General features: G+C 36.4%; 2 protein-coding genes and 1 long non-coding RNA gene across 5 annotated transcripts in view; 1 reads left to right on the top strand and 2 right to left on the bottom strand.

The window, feature by feature from the left end:
- Positions 1-10,193, bottom strand: part of cers2a (ceramide synthase 2a) — a 24,885-nt gene extending 14,692 nt beyond the window's left edge. The window contains exons 1-4 of one of the 2 annotated variants that reach the window (XM_051137035.1): positions 9,777-10,193; positions 1,774-1,947; positions 1,093-1,210; positions 100-218 (exon numbers count right to left, since the gene is read on the bottom strand). In XM_051137035.1, coding sequence (XP_050992992.1) covers positions 100-218; positions 1,093-1,210; positions 1,774-1,946 — 410 coding nt within the window. In that variant the 5' untranslated portion in view covers position 1,947; positions 9,777-10,193. Of the gene's footprint in view, positions 1-99; positions 219-1,092; positions 1,211-1,773; positions 1,968-9,776 lie in introns of those variants that run through there. The other variant, XM_051137034.1, reaches the window with a different exon arrangement.
- Positions 9,371-19,645, top strand: LOC127181978 (uncharacterized). Its single transcript, XR_007829838.1, has 2 exons — positions 9,371-9,762; positions 19,519-19,645. It is a non-coding gene; the product is annotated as an uncharacterized LOC127181978 (long non-coding RNA).
- Positions 11,338-19,675, bottom strand: part of LOC127181975 (CUGBP Elav-like family member 3) — a 66,987-nt gene continuing 58,649 nt past the window's right edge. The window contains exons 10-17 of one of the 2 annotated variants that reach the window (XM_051137033.1): positions 19,531-19,675; positions 19,282-19,431; positions 19,089-19,148; positions 18,551-18,655; positions 18,124-18,267; positions 16,492-16,628; positions 16,115-16,214; positions 11,338-12,568 (exon numbers count right to left, since the gene is read on the bottom strand). In XM_051137033.1, coding sequence (XP_050992990.1) covers positions 16,501-16,628; positions 18,124-18,267; positions 18,551-18,655; positions 19,089-19,148; positions 19,282-19,431; positions 19,531-19,675 — 732 coding nt within the window. In that variant the 3' untranslated portion in view covers positions 11,338-12,568; positions 16,115-16,214; positions 16,492-16,500. The remainder of the gene's footprint in view (positions 12,569-16,114; positions 16,215-16,491; positions 16,629-18,123; positions 18,268-18,550; positions 18,656-19,088; positions 19,149-19,281; positions 19,432-19,530) is intronic. The other variant, XM_051137031.1, reaches the window with a different exon arrangement.

Here is a 19,675-nt window from a genome sequence, read left to right as displayed (position 1 = left end):
TTAAGCAAGCTTATAAAATATGCAGCATGGTGGAATTTATGGATATTTGCGAAAGGATGGAAATGGGGGATCGACCAGCCTGTGTGTATTGTTCTGTACCTGGCTTCTTTGAACTTCTTCAGCTTGTTGGGTCGCTCTTGATTCCTTCGTCGCCGGAACCATCTGAGGATCTGTCGCTCTGAGTACCCGGTCTTTTTACCTAAACTCTCGATTTCGCTCTGTAGGGTAACAGAGAACATGAAGGGTCATTTAATGGTGAGATATGATTTAAAGGGTATGAGTTAGATATCACGCCCATGAGTGGGCTAAAACAATTCTTTGTTGATACTGTATGTGTATATACATATATACAGTGACATGCAAAAGTTTGGGAACCCCTTGCAGAATAGAGAAGAATTTTAACAAAATAGGAGATCATATTAAATGCATGTTATTTTTTATTTAGTACTGTCCTGAGTAAGATATTTAACAAAAGATGTTTACATATGGTCCATAAAAAAATACTTGAAATTTGGACAATTGAGAGACTCAAACACAACTATTAAATAAAGGTTCAACCTGATGCTTTCACTGATGCTCCAGAAGGAAACAAGACACATTAAGAGCCGGGGGGTGAATACCTTTTTTAATTTAAAGATCAGGGAAAATTGTACTTAATTTATCTTCTGGGAAACATGCAAGTATCTTCTGTTGTTTTGAAGGGCAGTACTAAATAAAAAAAAAAGATATTTCAACAAAATAAGAACAATTTGGACATCATGTTCAAAAGTTTTCACCCCCTGGCTCTTAATGCATCATGTTTCCTTCTGGAGCATCAGTGAATGTTTGATCCTTTTTAAATAGTTGTGTCTGAGTCCCTCAGTTGTCCTCAGTGTGAAAAGATGGATCTCAAAATCATACAGTCACTACTGGAAAGGGTTCAAATATGCAAAAGATGCTTTAACTGAAGAATCTGCTGGACCTGGAGGATTTTTCTGAAGAACAGTGCTCAGTTTAACTATTCAGAACAAACAAGGGATAAGGAAATAAGGAATAAATAAGGAAACATACAAAACTGGTGAGTTTGGCAATATAGAATATGCTGAATTGTACCTGTTTGGGATTTTTACTTGTGATTCTGAAGTATGATTCCAGCGTGGGGTTGTGCGTCGCTCGCACTCTGATTTTCTCCTTTACACCCAAAGCTGCAGCCATTTGTATGGCCAACGTCCTAATGTTGAAAAACAGTAATAAACTTTAACTTGAGCTGGAAAACTGACAATGCATCAATGCTAAATGTGTATGCTGCTTAATAATTTTGTGGAAACTGATACATATTTATTCAGGATTCTTGGATGTAAGGAAAGTTTACAATTGACAGTACAGACATTTGTAATGTAATGCACACTTGCTGAGTAAAAGTTATTATAAAAAAAATACCTTACTGACCCCATAAAAAAAGGAAAGAAATTTGAGACTCGAGATTTGAGGAAAAATATAAGCAAAATATGCTAAAAACTTATAAAACAACATCTGCTTATATGAAAATAATACATGCAAAATCATTTCAGCTACTGCTTGACAGATGATCTATTTTACGCTATTTCATGCTTTCTATGTTTTTAAAAAATTCAAATAAAAATGGCTACTGAACGTGACACTGACACTTTTCAAACAGCTTTCTCGCTAAATAAACAGCACGTGTTCATATATGTACACTTCTGATAAAAAGTCTACTGCATAAACCACATACAACACTTATGAGCTAATATGCTCAGGAAGTTTCATGCTGACCTCTCAAAGATCTGTCGTATAATGAGGAAGGCAAGAGCGATGGGCAGGGTCACCCAGAGGTCAGATGTCTTGGCGTAAGTGAGACCGTCGCGATCCTCCAGATCGGCCCAACCCAGGTCGCCTGGAAACCACAGCCTCTCATTCCAGAACCACTCACTCAGCCTGGACAACATCCTGGTGGACAAAGATGACATATTCAGACATTTGGAAAACTACTAAAGATGATTTCATGGGGCTTTTGCAAGTTTTAACTGCTTAACCCAAGGGTCACCAAACTTATTCCTGGAGGGCCGGTGTCCTGCAGAGTTTACCTCCAACTTTCCTCAACACACCTTCCTGGAAGTTTCAACTATACCTAGTAAGACCTTGATTAGCTGGTTCAGGTGTATGATTAGGGTTGGAGCTAAACTCTGCAGGGACACCAGCCCTCCAGGATCGGGTCTGGTGACCCCTGGCTTAACCCGTTTTTTAAATTATTATTATTATTATTTTTTTATTTATTTATTTATTTTTTAACAATAACAAAGTGCTTTTTAATAATAAATAAATCAGTGTCTCCTCAATAAATTGGATGAGAAAAAAAAAAAATCATAGTACAAAAAATGCAAATATTACAAAATATGACATAAAATGCGCAAAAATCATTCATTTTAAAACTGTCCAACGGTGACACCAGCAGGTAAAGTTTGGTGGGGGGTAATTGAGAATGAACACGATATGATTGGATATGATTGGTAATGTTCAGCTGTGATTGGTTCATGCGATAAATCCCGCCTCTTGTGTTCGTGCACGTTCAGTGTTCGTGAATCAGTCTGAACGAAGAATATAATGATGTTAATGGGAAGACTAATTTAAAAAAAAAAGTAAACAAACAACTCACACACTTAGATACAACCACTTTGTCAAGTCAAAAATCACACTTCAAAAATCAAGAAAACATGATCTGGGTTTTTTAGTGAGCAATCAGCTTGTTGAAATTAAAGGTACATCTCCATGTCTTGCAGTGTTTACCAAAAATACATTTATTATGAAAAAGAACAGCTGAACAGCCGTTCATAAATAAAATATATACATATTATATAGTAAATAAAAAAAATGAATAAAAACACTTAAAAACACTACACTGATGAGATTTATACTTAGTTATAGTAAATAGAACAGCCTATGAATTACATTGTTAACGTAAAAATACAATCTAGATTTTTATTCTAGTAGTGTAAGTAATGTTTATTTAACCAAGAAAATGTGATGGCATTGCTGCCTCATTTCACCTCATTAAAGTGTATGTAATGTACACTGTGTGCAGAATTATTAGGCATGTTGATATTCTGGTCATATTTTTTTTCCAAACACATTTTACCAATTCCAAACCACATCAGTCTTAATAACTACTGTTAATTTTGTGTTTAATCATTTATATGTGATATATAATTGTCCGTGAAGGCTGGAAGTGAAAAACACCTTATATTCAGGTGTGCAGAATTATTAGGCATGTTTTCGTTTACAGCTAAAATGAGCCAAAAAAGAGATTTAACCCAGACTGAAAAGTCCAAATTATTAAATGCCCATGAGAAGAATGCAATACTAATGCATTACAAGAATTTGCAAAGTTAAGGCTTGACCATTGGACAGTGAAATGCTTGTTGAGTCTGCATGGTCAGAAAAAACAGGTGGAGAAGAAAAGATGCATGTTAACTGCAAAAGAATTAGGAATTAAGGTGAAGAATTAGGTGTGACACCATCAGGAACCGTTTCCAGTTCTCCAGCGCCACCATTTTCCAGAACTGCAACCTACCTGGAGTCTTCAGAAGTACAATGTGTCAGGTTCTCAGAGACTTTGCTTGGTAAAAAATCCTAAAAAATGCCCCTGACTTAATAAGAATAACAAGCTGACGTCTTGTGAAATACATGAAGACAGTTTTTTTATATGCTTTATAGACAGATAAGTTGAGAGTGACTCTTGAAGGACAAGCATCACATCCTCTTGTACCTCTGATTCAAGAATTTATCTTCTAAAATCTGGCAGTAAGTTTTGGGAGTTCATGTTTAGTCTCTTATCCTGAAAAGTCTGACTTGCAGAGATGGATTTTGCAGTTAACATGCATCTTTTCTTCTCCACCTGTTTTTTCTGACCATGCAGACTCAACAAGCATTTCACTGTCCAATGGTCAAGCCTTAACTTTGCAAATTCTTGTAATGCATTAGTATTGCATTCTTCTCATGGGCATTTAATAATTTGGACTTTTCAGTCTGGGTTAAATCTCTTTTTTGGCTCATTTTAGCTGTAAACGAAAACATGCCTAATAATTCTGCACACCTGAATATAAGGAGTTTTTCACTTCCAGCCTTCACGGACAATTATATATCACATATAAATGATTAAACACAAAATTAACAGTAGTTATTAAGACTGATGTGGTTTGGAATTGGTAAAATGTGTTTGGAAAAAAAATATGAGCAGAATATCAACATGCCTAATAATTCTGCACACAGTGTAGTTGTATTTGCATTTGTAGGGGTTATTATAGCACAATTCTTTAACAACTCTATCTTGAGATTAAACAAAGGCACTGATATAATTTAAGATCAGCCAGTGCAAGTCTCTTTCAGTTGAAACGGCTCAGACTTACATTTTAGTCTGGGACTAGCCTTAAGCCCTTGTCTGTGAAACCGGGGGGTTAAACTTAAATTACATTAAACTGGCTTTTAAAAAAAAAAAAAAAAAAAGAGTTGGACCTTGTACAACTTATAAAATCAAGTTATGAGTTAAAGTAATGTAAAAACACATTATCATAACTTCTTTGTCATATCATTTTTTTTACAGTGCTTTAACACACGCAATGATGCCATCAAATGCTGTCTATGCAGACAGCTTACTAGTGTTTAAACAGAAAATGTGTTTAAAAAAACAATATTTAAAATACATTGTCAATAAACCCTTACAAAACAGTCAAGTAACAAATTAAGATATTCCAAGCCGCCATTCCTTTAGTAAACACTCATGCTGTCCACCCTTAATGTTGATAGTCCACATTACTCAGAAACTAAATATTAGCTCAAAACCACTGATAAGCTATAATGTCAGAGTAAACTTTCTATAAAAGATGAACTCTCCTGAGAGGTACGAGAGCATATCCCTGGTACAGATTGGTGAGCCATTCACACGGGTCCAAGAAAACACGCGGAGGACTTTTCAATGAAAGTCCCTCCTTATCGCCGTGCTGTCAGTGACACGGTTTGAGCGGATGGGCCGCCAGCTGTACTAAAGCCTGCTCTGTCTCAATGGAGTCATTCTGAGAGGTCAGCATGACATCATGGCTGCTGTCATTGGCTGGCAGCCGCTGAAAGGCTGTACTGTCACCTGTGGTAATGAGTACTGCTTGGAGCCGGCCGGGCCAGAGAATGAGACAGATTCTCTTCCTTTCCATGCCGTTCTGTGTGAATGAAGAGCTAAAAGCACACTCATAATGTTGACTGTCTGAATGTTATCCGAGCAAGGCCTGAATCTATCAGCAATGTCAAATAGCGAATAAAGTTTGATAAAAGACATGACACACATCATGATATAAAAAGTGTGCCAAGTCATGTAGGAAGCTGACTACATACTGAACCATGGATGACTAAAAGGAAGTTCATAACTCTGAACTTCATAATTCTGAATCATTAACATCCTTTGAAACAACTGGTGTTTTTTCCCCTTTAAATCTCCACAACTACTAACAAACATTTTCACAAACTTTGGTGAGTCTGAAATAGCAAATTGTCCTCTAAGGGCTTAATTAGTTGGCACGCATTACATAAGACAAATGGACTCTGAACACTGAGACTAAAGACTGTCTGGCAACGTTAGCTTTGTTTGCAGTCACACTCAGCTTTGAAGAATTGTTTGGTTAGCAAATACACAAACTATAAAAAGCAGCAGGAAAGCTCTAGTTGTGCTTTTTGTTCGTGTATGATTTGGTGACTCATATTTGAGTGAAACTGCCGGAAAAAGGATAAATCAACTTTGCTTTCATTTTGGGGAAAATGCAACAAGATGCAAAATGAAATGGAAGTAGCGACATGTTTTCTTTCATATTGGGATGTACATTCAAGTGTGGTGGATTATTAATGGATTAGCAGAGAAAGTCTGTTCACACTGAGTCTTGGTGTTCAATTCCGATTCAGATTTTTGCTCAGATCTGATTTTTTGTATAGCTGTTCACATTTTGGTTATAAATGTGGCCAATATCAGATTTCCAGTGTGAACAGCTCATGGTTCTGAACTGACCGCTTGCACAAAAGAACAACACACAGGGTTGCCAGGTTTTCACAACAAAATTGCTTCTCAAAACTAGCCCAATTGCTTTTCTTTCCGAAGGAAAAACAACCTGTGGTAAAAAGTAGCCCAATTCTGTGGGAAAACTGGGAACTTGGCAACACTTGTGCAGCGCACCGTCATATAGAAGTAAACACGAAGGACATAAAGTAAGCGATTATGCGTTTATGTACTGTGTGATCTGCAGCAGAAGCCAGAGAAATTATATACAGGCAATGTGAAAATAAAGACAAGGATGGGACAAAATAGAGCAGAGTTTTGACATTTTTATGATATGAGCCTTCATGTTTTGCTTGTATATAGAGTTGTCACTATAATACTTATGAGTTCTGACACATCACTGTACATCTGACTACTTTTCACCACTGTCTTGATAACTCTGAGTATGTAAAATGACTCGCATGAGCACAAAATATTGACAAATGTTGATCTAGAGTGATGTAAAAATGTGCATGAATTCCGATATGATTCCTCAGACTGTGGCCGCATCGCAAAACATTTGACCTGTATGGGATTTAGTACCACATATGGAAGTGGAATTAAAAACATCAGATTCCATGCAGTTTGTGCTGTTCACACTGGCTACATTCACACTGTGAGCCTTAGTGCTTAATTCCATACATTGTTGTTTTAAATGTGACCAATATCAGATTTCCAGTGTGAACAGATCATGGTCTTGAACTGACCCTTATGCGCAAAAGAACAATATGAATAGGGTTGCCAGGTTTTTACAACAAAATCTGCCCAGTTGCTTCTTAAAACTAGTCAAAAAAAATAGCTCAATTGCATTCAGCGAGTAAATATCGCCTTAGTGGGGTCGCTTCAAACCACAGAGTTGTTGAGCAACAGTGAAAATGTTGCCCAATTCCACACGAAAACTGTGGATTTGGCAACACTCGGGCAGCGCGCTGTCATCGGAAGTAAACACGCAGGACATAAAGTAAGCGATTATGTATTTATTCATTGTGTGATCTGCTGCAAAAGCCAGTGAAAATATACACAGGCAATGTGAAAAATAAAGACAAGGATGTGACAGAGCAGAGTTTTGAAAGTTTTATGATGTTTTGTCACTGTAATATTTCTGTTCTGACACATCACTGTACTTCTGACTACCTTTTGAACTTGATAACTTTAGGTATGTAAAATATTTGAAGTAACTCCCATGAACGCAGAATCATTTTGGAATGTTGATCTAGAATGACGTAAAAATCGCATGATTTCCGATATGACTGTTCAGACTGTGGTCGCACTGCAAAACATCTAATATGTATCAGATTTAGCACCACATATGGCACAAGTGGCACAAAGGTGAGGTTTGCGCTGTCCACACTGTCATTAAAAAAACTGATCTGAGTCACATGAGCAAAAAATAAATAAATTACAATTTCAGATTTGAGCCACATTTGCCTTCAGTGTGAACATCAAGGATTCCGAAGATTTCCAGTGTGAACAGATCATGGCTCTGAAATGACCTGTATGCGCAAAAGAACAGTACAAACAGGGTTGCCAGGTTTTTAGAAAAAAATCTGCCCAATTGCTTCTCAAAACTAGTCCAATCATATTCTGGGGAGTAAATGCCGTGTTCAACCCAACAACCAGCGGCAACAGTGAAAAAGTAGCCCAATTCTATGGGAAAACAGTGGATTTTTCAACGTTTGCGCCACTGAATTTTTATTCCATGCCAGGTTTGGAAAGATATATTTCAAATCTGCCAATTTCCAAACTGTACAATATATGAATAGCAGTACATCAAATACATGAAACAGAAGTAACAACTGGTTTTTTTCTTCTATAGGTGGAACAAATTACCAGAACAGACAAATGTAGGGTGGGGACTATGCATTGGTTGTTTACAGGGACAGAACTTAAATTGACTAAATAAATTGTTCACAATAACATTCATAACACACATTTAGAAACCAGATAGGGTGAGTTTTCTTTTAATGCCAACTTCATTTCATTTATCATTTCAGTGAATGATTACATTTTTGTAAACACAAAGAATTTTCAGTGCCCAAATTTGCCTACTTCCATATTATACAGCATACAAAAGTAGTGTCAAATGAGTATTATTTCTATTTATGGCGCATTCATAAAACAGTAAGTGAAAAAGTGAATGTCTTGAACGCATTTAAAAATTGTATTTAAAACCAACAGTAGTTTGTTCTTTTGCCTACACTGTAATTTATCAAAGTTGTAAATAAAACAAATATTATTAGAGTATGTTTACAGAAATAAAATACTATTTCAGTATTTGTACTTCAAAATGTCACATTTAAAGGGATAGTTCACCCAAAAAACAATTCTGTCATTAATTACCCTCATGTCGTTGCACACCTCCACAACACAAATTAAGATATTTTTAATGAAATCTGAGAGCTTTCTGGCCCTCCACAGACAGCAAAGCTCCTACCACGTTCAAGGTCCAGAAAGTTACCAAGAGCATCAACAAAATAGCACGTGACATCAGTGGTTTAACCATAATTTTATGAAGCTATAAGAATATCTTGATTTGTGTTCCGAAGACGAGTTTGGAACGACATGAGGACGAGTAACTAATGACAGAATTTTCATTTTTGGGTGAACTATCCCTTTAAGTCAGGGGTGCTCAACCCTGTTCCTGGAGATCTACCTTCCAGCAGAGTTTAGCTCCAACCCTGATCAAACACATCTGTCTGTAATTATCAAGTGCTCCTTCAAACCCTAATTAGTTGGTTCAGGTGTGTTTGATCAGGGTTGGAGCTGAACTCTGCAGGAAAGTACATCTCCAGGAACAGGGTTGAGCACCCCTGCTTTACACCAATGTGCAATTGTTTGTGAAACTTGCAATTTCCCAGTGAAAAATGTTTCTACATCATTTTTATAGTATAGCATGTAAACAAACGTACAAATCTGCATAACAAATTAGTATTAGAACAAATAACTAAAAATAAAAAAAAAAAAAAATCCAAAGATATCTTGTGCATCATATACCCTATGTACGTCATAACGTCGTGACGTCATACGGTGGCATTAGACTCCACTTCAAAGCCCTCGAGTGTAACATGAGACTACAATCACAAGTTAATACATTGTGTGTATAGTGATGTACTACGTATGTAAATCAAACACACACCCGCTGCTTACGTGGTTTTAAGCGCAATTATGATCGGTTAGATTTTTACCATAACGGTTTACATTAAAACGTCCTTCATTCGTGCTCAACAAGACTCGCCACAGACATGGTGTCTGCAAAACACGATCTACAATGTAGCACTTAAATACTAATCCCCAAATTTGCACTGACTCACTCTAGGCATTATTCAGCTTTCAAACACGGAACCCGCCCCTAAAATCCAAGATATTAAAAACATAGTCGGGTTTTCCCCATTGTCGACGCGGCGTATAGCTACATGAACAGCATAGCGTACAAGTTACGACAGATATTTGCTCGTAGGCGTGTTGTAATCACAACTATGCATACTTGACATCACGCGCTACAAAATTTGGTGTGCACTTACATTTGGCCGTTCCCCAATGTAGGCCGTACACATCAAACAAATGACTTCAAGAGGCTATCGTGCTAAAACGAAACAGTGAGGTAAAACCCCGACAGATGCGAGTCTATGAAACTACATTTAGGTAAACGACAGGAATGCAGGAATGAGGAACGAGCAGAGCTGCGTATAACGGTAACGTTACTTACTTTCAGCAGTAGTGCGAAACACAAGGGTGTGAGCAGATGAGATGAGATGGATTTAGCAAAGGTGCATGGAAGTGGGTGTAATCGTGCAGTTATTCAGGGCAATCTTCATAATCCATAATCCAGTCTGTCTGCATAGTTTTCCTTAAATCCCCGCGATAGGAAAAAACGCCAAGGGATGTTTGGCGTTAAAACTGACTTTCAAACTCTTTCACTTTTTTGGTGTTTTCCTCCGCTTCGTTCACTGTTGGTTTAAATAGTGTACTTGTCGGTCCACCGACAAAGACACTTTTTTCAACACTTTTCCCTTCACATGTCCGAGTTGAAAGTGTCCAGACGTACTTTTGCCGGGTGTTGTTGAGAGGCGAATCGAGGCAGGCGAATGAAAGACTGAAGAGGAGGGCCAAAAAAAAAAAAAAAAAAAGAGGAGTGCGATACTAAATCTGATGGGCGGGGCAGATGCTATTTAAGGTGACGTTTAACCGCATGTGAGTTTTGACGTGTTAAGGATGACGAAACCTTTGAGGAAACTGTGTTGCTGACTGTAAATGACAGCTGTAAAGTGATAGGAGTGACCACTGATGCTTCTCAGTTGAACAACTGATACTTGACTTGGAAACACATCATTCCTGAGGAACCATAACTGCATCACATGGCAATATGCAAAAGTTTGAGACCAGTAAAACTTGTAAAGTTTTTTAAAAAAGTCTCCTATGCTCATCAAGGTGTATTTATGTGATCAAAAATACAGAAAAACTGTAATATATTACAGTATTAAAACAGTTTCTGTTTTAATATACTTTAAAATATAATTTATTCCTGTTAATAAATTATAAATTACTATAAACTATACATTTTCATCAGCCATTACTCCAGTCTTAAGTGTCACATGATCCTTCAGAAATCATTCTAATATGCTGATTTATGATGAGAAAAATCTATGTTGGCAACATTTTTTTTTTTTTTTGGAACCTGTGATACTTTTTTCAGGATTCTTTGATGAATAAAAAGTTTAAAAAAGAACAGCATTTATTCAAAATATAAATGTTTTCTAACAATATAAGTCTTTGCTATCACTTTTTATCAATTTAACACATTCTTGCTGAATAAAAGTATTCATTTCTTTAGAAAACTAAAGAATACAAATTTACTGACACCAAAACTTTTGAACTCTATTAAATAAATCCTGAAAAAAAGTGTCACAGGTTCACCCCCCCCCCAAAAATAATAATAATAATTAGCACAATTGTTTTCAGCATTGATAATAAATCAGCATATTAGAATGGTTTCTTAAGGATCGTGTGACACTGAAGACTGGAGTAAAGATGTTGAAAATTTAGCTTTGCATCACAAGAATAAGATTTTAATGTATATCAAAATAGAAAAATGTTATTTTACATCCTAATTTTACATTTTTGTATTTTTGATCAAATAAACGCAGCTTTGATGAGCATAAGAAACTTCATTAAAAATCCCACTGATCCCAGCGTGTATGACATTAATGACAATATAGATTTTAATAAATACAATAATAGGATTTTAATCATACAACACAACACACAAATATTGTTTAAAATTTTATTCAAATTTTTTTTTGTAATTGACAGGTTGTGAAACAACAGTTGAAGAAAATAAATAGAATAATAATAATGATTGTTCATTAATGGTAAATCTGTAAATAAAATGTCTAAAAATACATGGATTCATCGGAACATGTGCCAATGATCCTCTATCTTCATAAATAATTTAAAAAATGTCCTCCATCAAGAAATTGATAAATTAATAAAAAAAAAAAAGGGATAGAAATCACTTTCCCTAAATAATAATAATAATAATAATAATAATGATAATAATAATAATAATAATAATAATAATAATAATAATAATAATAATATCCCAAATGTTTAAATCTTGACCTTCATTTTAAAAGCATGATATATACAATGAAATACATTTTTAAATGTTTTTAACTTTCATGAATCTTCTCGAATCATCCACAATTTAAAAGAAAGAACGAAAAACTAACAAACCTAAAAATAAAAAACTCTAACTACAGCTTCTCTGTGATAAACTATATTCAGTAATTTTAGGGAGGATCGCAATATAGGACCAGCATCCTATACCACAGGTCATTCGTTTCCTTAAGTATTAAAGACGAAGAATTATGTATAACCGGACTCAGATTAGAGGCCGAGAGCAAAATCCTTCCTTCAAAACTCCCAAAAGGACAATCTTTCTCTATCTACCATAAACCTCCCATGATTCTTTGCTCTGATCACATTGACCCAGTCCCACCCTCCCAACCGTTTCGATATGTCTACACATGGTCCCCTCAAATTTCTATATACATATTTTAGATTGCTGCAGAAAAACTTTAATAGTTCATAGTTCCTTTGAACCCAGAAGCGAAACTTGTGTAGTACTGACATATTTGCATTGGTCCCATTTGTGTGTGTATGTGTGTGTGTGTTTGTGTGTGTGCAGGGCGTAGATGTGTGGGCCGAGGGCAGAAAGGTCACGACCCACAAGCACACGGCACAACAGCGTGTGAAGCAGAAGAGCAAGTGGCGCTGCGTTGCTGATTGGTCCTATATCGTATACTGTTAAGGTAGCAAATCATTCTATTTAACCTGCACTTCGTGCGATAAGTCTGTCTTTGTTATTAAATGTATATTTTTGTTTAAATAATCTCAGTAGGTTTTTATACTGTAGTTTTGTGAAAGTTGTTGGTCCCGTAATTTGCAGTGGAGGAAAAGTGACTTGTAATTGACTCCGATAGTCCTCTCCTTTCTTCCCTGTGAGAGAGAAAGAAAACGAAAACAGCAGTTAAGATCAAGTCATAAAAACAAAAAACACTCCTACTTGTTTTACAGAGTTAACACTATTGTGCATCTGGGAAGGTTATCTAAGGCTACGTCCACATTAATCTGGATAAATATGAAAATGCATCTTTTCCCTCTGTTTTAGCCTTTCGTCCACACAAATAATCAGAATTTTCCTGCATCTGAAAATGCCCATTTTCATCCAGCAAAAACGCTTGAAGACGCTCTCCTAAGTATGTAAATAAAGGCGGTATGTTTAGTCATGTGACACATATTGTACCTATATATGGGCCATTCTACAGAATTGGTGCAAACTGCTGTCCCACAACCAAAAAACACATTTAAAAAGCATTTAAGTATTCAAATCTTTGTGATGTTTACTAAAATCCTTCTATAATGTATTAAAACCCACAATATTTAAAATATCTGTAAGCTTAATATACATATTTCAATTGGGGAGGTGGCTGTCCTGAACCCTAACCCCTACATTTCAACTTATGAAAATGATATTGAAATAATTTAGTCCATTGTTATTTTTAAAAATATATTTTTGACATCAAAGAAAGATTTATTTTACATTTTCTTTGTAAATTATAAAACTTTATGTAAAAAAAAAAGTTTTGCATTTTCATGTCACTACCAAAACAGATACTGAGACAGATTTTAACTACACCCCTAAATTTATGATTAGGAAACATTCAAATCTCTCCCATAGCTATATGGTGAGTAGACAGCCCCCATCATTTTGAGGTGAATGTGTTCAAAAATATGAAATATCTGTGTGTAACTTTAAAGAATGTCACTACCGAGCACCATTTTTCTATAATTAAAGACACCTTTTGGGGGGTTATTCCATTATATTTAGTTTTTATATGTATACACCTGTTCAGAACTGTGCTAGCTAACCATGTGCTGATTAGCATCTTTGAGCTAGGTTCGAAAGTATCTAAAATTGTCACTGCAGAAAGAGTCACGACTGAAACATTCTGTGATGTTTCGGTAGTGACATCTTTGATTTTTTTGGGTTTTATCCTATAAAATTGTATCTACCGTAACAGTCATGACCAAAACATTTGGTTAAATTTTCGGTAGTCGCATTGCTGTTTTTTTGGGTGTGTTATTCCATAAAATTTAGATTTGTTTGTGTACATCTGTTTAGAACTGTGCTAGCTAACCATGTGGTGATTAGCATGTTTGTTTTTTTTTGGGTATTATCCCGTTTTTGGGATTTTTTGTGTGTGTTATTCCATAAAATTTAGTTTTTATATGTATACACCTGTTCAGAACTATGCTAGCTAACCATGTGCCGATTAGCATCTTTGAGCTAGGTTCAAAAGTGTCTAAAATTGTCATTACCATAACAGTCAACAACCTCACCAGTCAGTGACATCTTTGACTTTTTTTTTTTTTTTTGGGTGTTATCCTATAAAATTGTCACTACTGTAAGAGTCACAACCAAAACATTTGCTAAAGTTTCGGTAGTGACATATTTGTTTTTTTTTAGGTGTTATCCCATAAAATTGTCACTACCGTAACAGTCACGACAGAAACATGTCATCACTGTTTTGGTAGTGACAAAAGGGAACACATAATCCTTTATTTGGCGGAAGTTAACCAAATTTTAGTACAGTTATGCATATTTTTTTGGTGCTATGTTTTAGTAGTGTTTTAGTATGAGGGTTAAAATTCTGTGATGTGATGTGGTCGCTACCAAAACATTACTGTCACGACCAAAACATGGGATGTTTTGTCAAAAATTGGAATCTTAATTATTAATATTAAGATGTTATGATAGTGTTTGGTTCAATGTCTATTCAAACTAATGAATCGTTAAGTTTGAAACCAGGATGATCCACCTTTTGCCTTTTACAAAGAAACATTTTTTTCAAAATACAACAAATCTCAGAAATCACACTTGAAATATTGATAAAACTGTTATTGATTTACCTCTGAGATTTTTTTAATAAGATAGAAAAATATATTTACAAGGAAGATGTAAGCAAAATCTTAATAGGTCAATATAACCCTTCTTATTAAATGATATATTACTGTGTCTCGGTAGTGACAAATTCAGGGAGAGGTCAAATATTCCAAAACCCTCTGAAAATACTATATGCGAATTAACTGCACAACGTTTAGAAATATGTACCAACATTTGCGGAAAAAGACATTTTTTCAAGCAGTTTTTTTTAACCAGTTTTGTAGAATGCCCCATATATCTACGGTTGAACCAGCATTGTTCTGTTCACTTTAATAATATTGCTAAAGATAAATGCTACTTCGTATGGCTGAATATTTACTCACAATTGCTGTCCTGCGACTAAGGATGATGCCAGTGTTTTAGACCATACGTGAAATGACGATTTTGAATATGGTGGGATATTAATGCCAAAATAACTTTATTAGGCCTGGTCCTTTGGTACCATCTCAGTAAGCGTTAATGACGTTTTCCGTCAGCACAGCAAGGCAATTTAAGCGTTTTCACTTTGACTTTTGGAAAACGCTTAAAAATGCTAGTGTGGACAGAGAGCAAACAGAGAGCGTTTTGTATTAATGTGGACAGAGCCTGATGCTTACCATTCTATACTTCCATGCAACTTACGTTGTGAATCAGTGAATGGGGTTTTTATGCAAGTGTGTGTTTCTGTGTTAGTGATCGTTTAAAGTGGGGAAACATTTCTGGCAGGCAAACAAATTTCCAACATGCACCATAGGAATTCTGGGCTGTCTTGTGTAGAGACGTTGTCTTAACTGCGTCTTTTTGGGGTGCTCAGACGAATGCCTGAATATAAATGAGCAAGTCGAACTATAAGGTCTTCCTAAAATAACCCAGAATTCCTACAGAGGAATGCTGTTCTTTGGTCGGCACAATGCGTCACTCGTTTCACCATAACAACCACAGAGTGTCACCTCAAACCTCAGCGTGAGAGGTTTGAGAGATATAATGAATGAAGTTCCCTACCTCTGGTTCGCTCTCACGCTCAAACGCACGAATCGTTCGCATCATTCACGCAAGCACGTACACAAGCTCACTCGTTGGCACGAAACAGCATATCCACTAGCACAAACGCTCTTGGAATCAAATACAACCACACTGAGACCCCCCCACCCCACATTCACAGTAACTATAACACCACCAGACTACATATGGGAGTATTTTGTATAAGAAATAGAGTCATGACCAAACAAAACACAGAGGAGACTGATCAAAAACAAAATCCACCCAAAAGCAGCACATTGAGCTGGTTGATTAGAGTTCAATAGGATCAATTGAGTTTGAGTAACTCCATGAGCTACTGGAGTAAAATCACAGATTAGTGTCAGTTATTGATCAGTATTTATAAAACAAAAAGAGAGAGAGTCACAACGCACCAAACACAGTCCATATTCACCACGGTAACCCGCCATGCACTCTCAGCATGGAGGATACATGACAAAGGGCCAAAAACAAAACTGCTAATGGCAACCATCACAGGCAGGAATATCTCCACAGCAACCAACACAGGCCAATCAACTTACAAACCAACGCTGTGGGAGGAAGGGGGAGCTTTATTGGTTGCTAGGCCACCGTAGCCATAGCGACGTGGTCTCCGCACGAGTTATGATTGGACGGGGCAGCCTTGGTGTGGATGAGGTTGTTTGTTTGTTTGTTTGATTGATTTTTTTTTGTGTGAACAATGACACAGCACAAAAACAATAAATGAAAGTAAAAATTAATGAGTGTTTTTCTGTTTTCTTTTCGAGTAGGTTTTTAAGATGAGTTACGCTTTAGGTTACAGTATTTAATTAGTACTTCATTATTTTAATCAGTCAAAACAGGCTAGACTGGTTACTTTAGAACTGCTCACAAAGCATAATACTGAGAGATTCAATCAAGGGGCGCTCGCTTTCCTCACCTGTTCGGCTCAGTATGGGCGGTTGGCGTCTTTAGGCCTCTTCAGCTGAACTTTGAGCCTCTTCATGCCGATCTGAAAGCCGTTCATGGCCTGGATGGCAGCCTGAGCGCTCGCTGGGTTGTCGAAGCTTACGAAACCTGTGACATGAAGGACGTGACCGGCAGCGAGAAAGAAACAGAAGGTGTAAATGCCGTGGAGGAAGTGCTTCGGTGAATGAGTCACTGATGATTCCCTTGTCATTTCAAAAGTTTGAACGGTAAAGTTCTGCTTATAGCTATGGTGAAATATCAAGGATTAGTTCACTTCCAGAACAACAAAAATGTCCTGATTATTTCGTGATAATACAATGCAATGCATGCATAAATAAACAAACAAATAAATAAACAAGGTGTGAAATACATATTCATCTTTTTTTCCCCTCCCTCAAGGCTTTGAAATATGACACTGAATTTTCATTTCAAAGCATATTTTATTTATTTTTTCCATTCAAAGCATATACAGTTGAGGTCAAAAGTTTACATACACCTTGCAGAATCTGCTAAATATTAATTATTAAGAGGGATCATACAAAATGCATGTTATTTTTTATTTAGTACTGACCTAAATAAGATATTTCACATAAAGATGTTTAAATATAGTCCACAAGAGAAAATAATAGTTGTATTTATAAAAATGACCCCGTTCAAAAGTTTACATACACTTGCTTTTTAATACTGTGCTGTCACCTGAATGATCCACAGGTGTGGTTTTTTTTTGTTTGTTTGTTTTTGGTTTTTTTTAGTGATAATTGTTCATGAGTCCCTTGTTTGTCCTGAACAGTTAAACTGCCTGATGTTCTTCAGAAAAATCCTTCAGGTCCCACAAATTCTTTAGTTTTTCAGCATTTTAGTGTATCTGAACCAACAGTTCAACTGTGTGATTTTGATGCATACATTTTCCTTCTGGAGCATCAGTGAGCGTTTGAACCTTCTGTAATAGTTGCATTTGAGTCCCTCAGTTGTCCTCAGTGTAAAAAGTTGGATCCCAAAACCATACAGTCATTGTTGGAACGGGTTCAAATGCACAAAAATGCTGAAAAACAAGGGACTCATGAACAACTATCACTAAACAAAAAACACAGCTGTGGATCATTCAGGTAACAACAAAGTACTAAGATTCAAGCATATGTAAACTTTTGAACGGGGTCATTTTTATAAATTCAGCTATTATTTTCTCTTGTGGACTATATGTAAACATCTTGTGAAATACTTAGGTCAGTACAAATTAAAAAATAACATGCATTGTGTATGATCCCTCTTATTTTGGTAAAATGATTAACATTTTTCAGATTCTACAAGGTGTATGTAAACTTTTGACCTCAACTGTATCATGTTGTATTTCACACAAGTTTTCATGTTACAAATACATTTCATGCCCAATTTATTTATACTCTTTTTTTTTTATAATGCTATGTGTTTGATTAAATTTATTTCACACTTTGTTTATGCATGTGTACATTTCATTGTACTTCATTAATTGCAACATTCCATTATGTACTGAAGAATTTCATTATACTATATATTTATATATTCAATTTGCTCTGTTAAATCCCTCCACAAACAACATCTAAATCACTGTTTGGAAATCACTCACCAAAGCATTTGCTCTGGTTGGTGGCGCGGTCAACGAACACCTTGGCTGAGATGACGTTACCGAAGGGCAGAAACATCTGCAGCATCTCAGAGTCGGTGAACTCCTGAGGCAGATGATAAATAAAGATATTGCAGCCTTCTGGGCCTGGGGAGAGTAAGAGGAGACAAGACTTGAGACATTAGCAAGTGCGAAGAAAGAATAAAATACATTAAACCACACAGTTAAACGTTTCAGTCTAATTCTTCAATCATAAAAAGGAAGTAACCATGTTGATTCCTCTATGAAACAAGGTGCTTTGAATCTTTTGGTTGCGCAGCATGAGATTCGGAGAACAATGATTGAGAAATGTTCAATTATAGTCTAGGGAATAATCAAAACAGGATGTCAGTGGTTATAGTAGCCCATTGAACAGGAAATTACATCATACCTTCTCGTTGTTGCAGCTGCTGTGGCTGCTGTGGCTGCTGGGCAACCAAAGTAGGCTGATGTGGAAATGGTTGACCGACCAATCCATAAGCAGCAGGATATGTAGCTGTGGGTGGAGTAATGAAGTTAAACATGAGATCAGAGTAATCAGAGTAATTCCACAAAGTCTGTATTTGTTATTTTAAGCAGATCAAACCAAAGACAAACTGTCTTGCTGTAAAAACAGCCTAAATCAACTCAGCTAGTGACCAGCTTCAATAAGCAGCTGAAAAGTCTTTAATTAAACTTAATGAATCTTGATTCATTTCTGTGAATCAGTTCTTTTGTGAGAATTCAGCAGTTCATTTACATCATTCATGGATTTTGTTTATTTTAACTAGATTGGACTGTATTTTATTTCTTGCTTCAGAAAGTTTAACTGGCCTGTTTGTAAAAAGCTGTTTTGCTTTGGGGTCTTTTGAAAAAGGGAGTATTCTGTATTTCTCATTCTCCACTGTAGACAAAATTCAAGTTGCATTTCAAGAGTTCAGAAGCCTCACCCGTGTAGTGTTGCATGCCTGTATACGCCTGCTGGAGAGGATCCAATGCAGGACTCTGAGCTGAATGACAGATAAATGAAAACAAACAAAAAAAAGCAGAGATGAATGAGACTATTGGTAGTAAATCAAGAGAAGCAGAAACCGTGATCATGATCACGATAAAATGAATAAAGACTGGAGGAACTATCCTCACCCTGATATGGATGGACACCATTAGTGTAGAGGGTTTCAGAGGCAGACTGGCCGTTGGGTGGTGCTGGGACTGGAGGGTAACTGTTAACTGCGATTGGTGGAGGCAGAGCAGGCACAGGTGTGGCAGCAATGGCTGGAGGAGTGCTCGTACCTACAGTAGAACAACCAATCACAAATACTTATAAATCTTTATAAACTCTTGGAACGGGAATACTAAACCAAACTGCTTTTGTAACAGACAGTCATTTACCTGAGGAGGGCGTGATTGAGGCGATGGGTGTGGCTATGATGCTGCTGGGATTGAGAGCGGCCAACTGCTGCATCTGGACCGCTGCAACCGTCGCCACCGGAGACAGATATGCAGACTGAGCCACCAAGGCCTGCTGTTGGACAAG

This window comes from Labeo rohita, chromosome 19 (genome assembly GCF_022985175.1).
Source record: "Labeo rohita strain BAU-BD-2019 chromosome 19, IGBB_LRoh.1.0, whole genome shotgun sequence".
Taxonomy (NCBI): Eukaryota; Metazoa; Chordata; class Actinopteri; order Cypriniformes; family Cyprinidae; genus Labeo; species Labeo rohita.
The sequence above is the reverse complement of the archived record's forward strand: the minus strand, read 5'-3'. Positions and strand labels throughout refer to the sequence as shown.